The sequence below is a fragment of the Alosa pseudoharengus genome, unplaced genomic scaffold (genome assembly GCF_046254945.1).
Source record: "Alosa pseudoharengus isolate Yale_2024_CS ecotype anadromous, Long Island Sound unplaced genomic scaffold, YU_APseudo_1.1 YU_APseudo_1.1_scf_4, whole genome shotgun sequence".
In the NCBI taxonomy this organism is placed as follows: domain Eukaryota; kingdom Metazoa; phylum Chordata; class Actinopteri; order Clupeiformes; family Clupeidae; genus Alosa; species Alosa pseudoharengus.
The window spans coordinates 20306390-20312061 of record NW_027468774.1 but is presented as its reverse complement, the minus strand read 5'-3'; the positions used below and the strand labels follow the sequence as shown (position 1 = coordinate 20312061).

At 43.9% G+C, this 5672-nt stretch overlaps 1 protein-coding gene across 1 annotated transcript; it reads left to right on the top strand.

The window, feature by feature from the left end:
* syt5a (synaptotagmin Va) lies at positions 1–3528 on the top strand. The gene is made up of 9 exons (XM_076266828.1): positions 1–157; positions 571–585; positions 831–1003; positions 1115–1201; positions 1353–1520; positions 1825–1992; positions 2118–2235; positions 2481–2614; positions 2747–3528. Exons 1-9 carry the CDS (start codon positions 1–3, stop codon positions 2954–2956), a joined length of 1230 nt encoding a protein of 409 aa, XP_076122943.1. The 3' UTR covers positions 2957–3528.
* The last annotated feature ends 2144 nt before the right edge of the window (positions 3529–5672 follow it).

Sequence of the window (5672 nt, the reverse complement as noted above, 5' to 3'; positions counted from 1 at the left end):
ATGCGACTGGTCAGCCTGCAGCAGCGGACGCGGCGTGCGGCGGAACCGGAGGAGGAAGCCCCGCCCCCTCCGCCCCCACCGCCGCCTGTCCACAAATCCAGCCACAACTTCCTGAACATGAAGAACAAGTTCTTCAATGAGCTGGACCACCTTCCTAGTGAGTAAACCCCATCACACACTTTGTTTGGGGTTGTTTGGGGTTGTTTTCTCTCATATGCATACAAATGTATACACACACATTGCATACAGTAGCAAGGCAGGCCTAGCAATTGGCAACTACAAGATAGGATACCCTGAGACATACCCTAACCAACCCAACACAACCCAACAAAAACTATTTTTCCATAAACACACAGCTCTATGACCTGATAGTCACAAACACCTTGAGATGCCTCATTGCATTTCTGCAGGATGTTAAATCACTGACAACTATTCCATCAGTACCTTTCAGTCAGTCTTCCCAGTTGATTTTAGGTTGTGACAGAAAGTCCTTACCGCATACATGCTAACTTTAACACTATGGAACATTTTCTCTCTCCCATTCCATCTCAACCTGTTGTCTCATACCAGACCATAAGCTCAACTGTAAGTGGATCATTCATTTTTGTCACCAAGTCCACCCATTTATTAGATTAGATGAGATTAAATTCAACTTGATTGTTCATACCTCTAACCACCTTCCCTCTCCACTAGTGCTCAACTCTCTAGTCATGTTCAGCTGTAGACTGCCATTTCAAATTGTAGACTTGAGCTGAAGGAACCCTCTGTCCATAAACTACTGACTACTTTACGTGTTTGTTGACCCCTTTCTTTCTCTCTCTCTCTCTCAGTGCCCATGTGGGCCATCGGGGCCATAGTGGTGGTGGTGCTGGCCCTGGTGGGCTGCTGCGCCTTTTGCGTCTATAAGAAGTGTTTGGGAGGGAAAAAGAAAGGGAAGAAAGTCCGAGAGAGAAAGGGTGGTGGACGCAGACGGGTGAAGAAAGAGAATGAAGGCGAAGGGGAGGTAAGGGGGGGCTAGAAAATGCAGACAGAAAGCCATGATGAATCTAAGAACTAGAGAGAAAGGGGGGGGAGATAATAACTGTATGATGTGGTTTTAAAATCTGTTCTTCAGGAGGAGAAGAAAGAGGGAGAGGAGGGGGAGAAGGAGTTCTATGGCAAACTTGAGTATTCACTGGACTACAACTTCAATGACAACGAGGTACGTACGGGAACATGTGTGTTAAGATGTGTGCCTGTGGTGGGTTTTCGTGGAAGTCTCCATTGGGGGAAAAAAGTGGATTTGGATTCTGGATATGGTGGCTCCATGTGTCCAGTGGACTGATTGACTTCTGTCTGTTTTCTGTGGGCAGCTCGTTGTGGGCATCCTGCAGGCAGAGAACTTGCCTGCCATGGACATGGGTGGCACCTCAGACCCCTATGTCAAAGTCTACATGCTCCCTGACAAGAAGAAGAAGTTTGAAACCAAAGTACAACGCAAGAACCTGAGCCCTGTGTTCAACGAGACCTTCAAATTCAAGGTCTGTGTTGTTACCTCTTTCTCCTTCTCTCTTTATTTCACTCGTTGTTAGACCTTCTCTTCTTCACTTCTCTGCCCAGTCTCTCCTATCCACTCACTCTCTTCACCCTTGTGTTTTCTCCTCTGCCTACCTCTTTACATTTCACTACCTCCCAGGTTATCATGATTTCCAATCTCTACCTCACTCCACTAAGTCAGCCCTCTATTGCTACTCTTGTTGTTGTTGTTGTTTTGTTATTGTTGTAGTTGTTTCCAGAGAATGTATTTCTCATGAGATGTCTAAAGTCATATTGTGGTTCTCACAGATCCCCTTTAATGACCTGGCCGGTCAGACCCTGGTGCTGGCGGTCTTTGACTTTGACCGCTTTGGCAAGCATGATGTGATTGGAGAGATTAAGATCGCCATGAACAGCATTGACCTGGGTCAGCCAATCCACGAATGGAGGGATTTGGATGGAGGAGAGAAAGAAGAGGTAGAAAATCTGCTCAGAAGCATCCAAACCTTCATATTTAGTATTTATTTAATATTTCCATTCATGTTTGTTTATGGTTCATGTGATAGTATTAATAAATTACTTTCTGTTTTTTTTTGTGATAGGAAGAGAAGCTGGGGGACATCTGTATCTCACTGCGTTATGTGCCTACATCCGGTAAACTGACTGTCTGTGTGATGGAAGCCAAGAACCTGAAGAAGATGGACGTTGGTGGCTTGTCAGGTACCCACGTCCTCTCACACAACACTCTCAGCAGTGTGATGTGTCATGTGACAGCCATTCTGGCAGTTACGTAATGGTAGACTCACTCACTGAAATACACATTCTGCCAATTACAATCCTTAAGATCCAATCCTTAAGATTAAGATAATAACGCTCAAGGTTACATCGTGGGTTATAGGTATGTTAGAATGGCTGCTTGTGGCAAACAAATCAGGCCTCATCCATTTCCCTATCTTTTTTCACAGATCCGTTTGTGAAACTCGTGCTGCAGCACAATGGCAAACGTGTTAAGAAGAAGAAGACCACTGTGAAAGAGAAGACCTTAAACCCATACTTCAATGAAAGTTTCAGCTTTGAAATCCCATTTGCCCAAATACAGGTACTGTCCAAACATATTATCGTTGATACAGCAGTGATGTTCTGATGATAGGTAGCTGTAGATCTCTTCTGTGCCTCTAATGGTGACACACTCCCAAGTGACTCTCTCACTCTCCTCTCCTCAATCACACAGAAACTCCAGGTGATCATCACCGTTTATGACTACGACAAGCTGGGCAGCAATGACGCCATCGGGAAGTGCTGGATTGGTTACGGCGCCACTGGCGTTGGTCTCCGCCACTGGTCAGACATGCTGGCCAACCCCAGGCGTCCTGTGGCTCAGTGGCACACACTGCAGCCTGAGGAGGAAGTGGACGCCGCCCTCAAGCTTCCCGTCCGCTAAACGCTGGCCCCAAACACAGCCGCCGACACTACAATTTACCCTGAGCATCAATGGTAGTTCTAATTCTAATCTTGGCCCCATCTGCCAAATGCCAGGTCAAAGCACATCTGATGAGGATGCAGACGCAACCCCCAAAACATATCTTCCTATCCTGACTTTGAACCGAAGTTCTAACCCTCAACGCAAAGCTCAACACCATTGTTAAACGCACACTGCTCAAACAATAGCAGCCAACATGACAAAGCACACCAGGATGTAGTCCAGAATTCCAAAATCAACTCCTTCTTTTGCACACATCATATACATGCACATAATGTGTGTACTGTACCCACTCTAGTCAGTTGTCTAACCTAGTTGCAAAGACACCTGCAGACACCTCACACCCAGATCTTTATCCCTTAAGCACTGCTTCTGCATATAGAGAGGAGAATGTGTCATTACAGTAGCTTATGGTTTGCCTTGGAGCAACCTGCATCTGGAAAAGTCTCTCTGCCCTTACTTGTGTCCCTCCCTGCTGTTTGTATAATGCGTGTGCCCTCAGCCCTCCAACTGAACTATCCATTCTAAAACACAGAGAGACGTAGCATTAGACATGTTTTCATTAAGAATGAATATTTCTTTTAATATCTCTTTTGGATTATTTGTGTTGGTCAATTATATTTATGTGTTTGTGCGGTTGTTGAGGTTGTGAGTGTGTGTGTGTGTATGTTTGGCAGTATGTGTGTATGTATGTATGCATGCGTGGTTATGTGTAGTAAGCATATTTGTATTTGTATGTTCATCATTGTCTGAAAGAACTGTCTGGTTTGCCTACCATCCCTGAATGTACTGTTGCAACTGTAAATATTGCAGTGGAATAAACGATTCCATTATGTTAAAGTGATCTGATATCAAAACCTTTTAAAAGTCAAGAGATCAGAGAGAACATGAGACGAAATGAGAAATGAGATGACCAGCCTTAAAACAAAAATGAGAAATGTTGCTGTTGGTTGTGATTATCCTTTTCATTCTTATCGTCAGTGCTACCATACAAACACTAAACTTTTCTCACATTATAATTCCAACATAAATATCTGCAACACAAAAATCATACACAGTAGAGGAGCATACAGTAATTGCTCTCAATAGAAGAGTACTCTACATTGTCATGGCTGCTGCCAGGCGATTGGTGAGGTTACAGTGGTAGCAGCGCTGATGCTAAGAGTTAATCTGTCTCTCACAGTTCCAGACACAGCTCTGCCCTCTGCCAAACATGTGAGTAGGGAATTAGTATAGGAGAGAGGGAGAGAGAGAGGGAGGGGAGAGAGGGGGGAGAGAGAGAGGGGAGAGAGGGAGAGAGAGGAAGACAGCAGATGGACACAGCGATGGAGGGGTAGATGTGTGTTTAGTCAGAGAGGATAAGAAAAAAAGATGGACAGAGAGACAGAGAGACTGAGAGAAAATCAGATAAAAAAAAAAAAAAGTGGGTCCATGGTCCTGTGAGGGAGAGAGTTTACACTATAGTATGAGAGATGGGATAGATGTAGGAGAGAAAGTGAGAGACGTCATAACAATTTGCAGGGAGAAGGGGGGTAGTATTCTTACGCAACTAACCCTGTATTATTTATCTAACGATGCAGCAATATCTCTCTCTCTCCCTCTCTTTCTCTCTGTCTGTCTATATGTGGCCATTTTTGCTTTACGTTTCATCTGAGACGTATAATATAGAACAGTGTTTCCCAAAGACTGGGTCGCGCCCCACGGGTGGGTCGCAGGAGATTTTATTTGAGTCGACAGCACAATTTATGTTGTCTAATAGGCCTAACTTATTCCATTTTGCAGGAAAGCTATCAGTTTTCTATTAGGATATAGTTTGTTTACCACAATCACGTCCCTCTGTGCAATTTTGCATTTCTGAAACTGGGGGGCGAACGCGTCGCAGAGGGGACAGCGTGGACATTTCACTCGCAAAATGAAACATTTCTGTGTGGTGCCTGCCATGGACCTCGCAGTTGCAAAATGCAAGGGACATGAATCAGCCTATTTGCACGAACATTAACGGACTCCAGCTCTTCAATTTGACCGATTAAAATCTAGTCAACTAAAGCAGACATCCGTATACCGGACATGGCTATTCAATTTGCGTCATAGAATGTAGATACACTGTAGTTTCAATTGTAGATGCACTCGTTAAAGTTAATAGCAACCTCCTCACATTCCTTATTATTTCGGATTTAAAACGCTCAACAGTGCATTATATTAGCCTACTATTTAAATGGACATTTTAAACACTTTCCTCTCGTTTTCCACCTCGCAAACTCTACTAGGCTACAATAAAGGCGCATTATCTTTTGACTATTGCAAAAGCCTCTTGTTCTTATATTCATTTCACATTTTTACAACAAAGCTTGTCACAGTCTTGGTATACGGCTTACAAACAAACGTTCTCCAGAGGAAAATGCGCATTCAACTTTCCAAATAAAGAAACCTCCACAAATAGGCTAGCAACGTAGCCTACAACATCTCTCTTTAGAAATATAGGAACAGCTTATATGCTGAAGAGTGACGACTGCGTAGCATGCAAGAATACCCCCAAGAAAAGTTTGAGAACCTGTGGCCTAAAACAATATGATTGCATGCAGGTTGCATGTTAGATCTGAAGTGAGATGGGTCGCGATGGTCTGTCATTTTTAAAAAGTGGGTCCCCAGAAAAAAAGTTTGGGAAACACTGATCTAG

Excerpts from the sequence above, each read along its gene's own strand:
- syt5a (XM_076266828.1), top strand. The coding sequence starts at position 1 with ATGCGACTGGTCAGCCTGCAGCAGCGGACGCGGCGTGCGGCGGAACCG. Across the intron at positions 1,993-2,117 it reads ATGGAGGAGAGAAAGAAGAG|GAAGAGAAGCTGGGGGACAT; the intron begins GTAGAAAATCTG and ends TTTTTGTGATAG. Across the intron at positions 2,236-2,480 it reads GGACGTTGGTGGCTTGTCAG|ATCCGTTTGTGAAACTCGTG; the intron begins GTACCCACGTCC and ends CTTTTTTCACAG.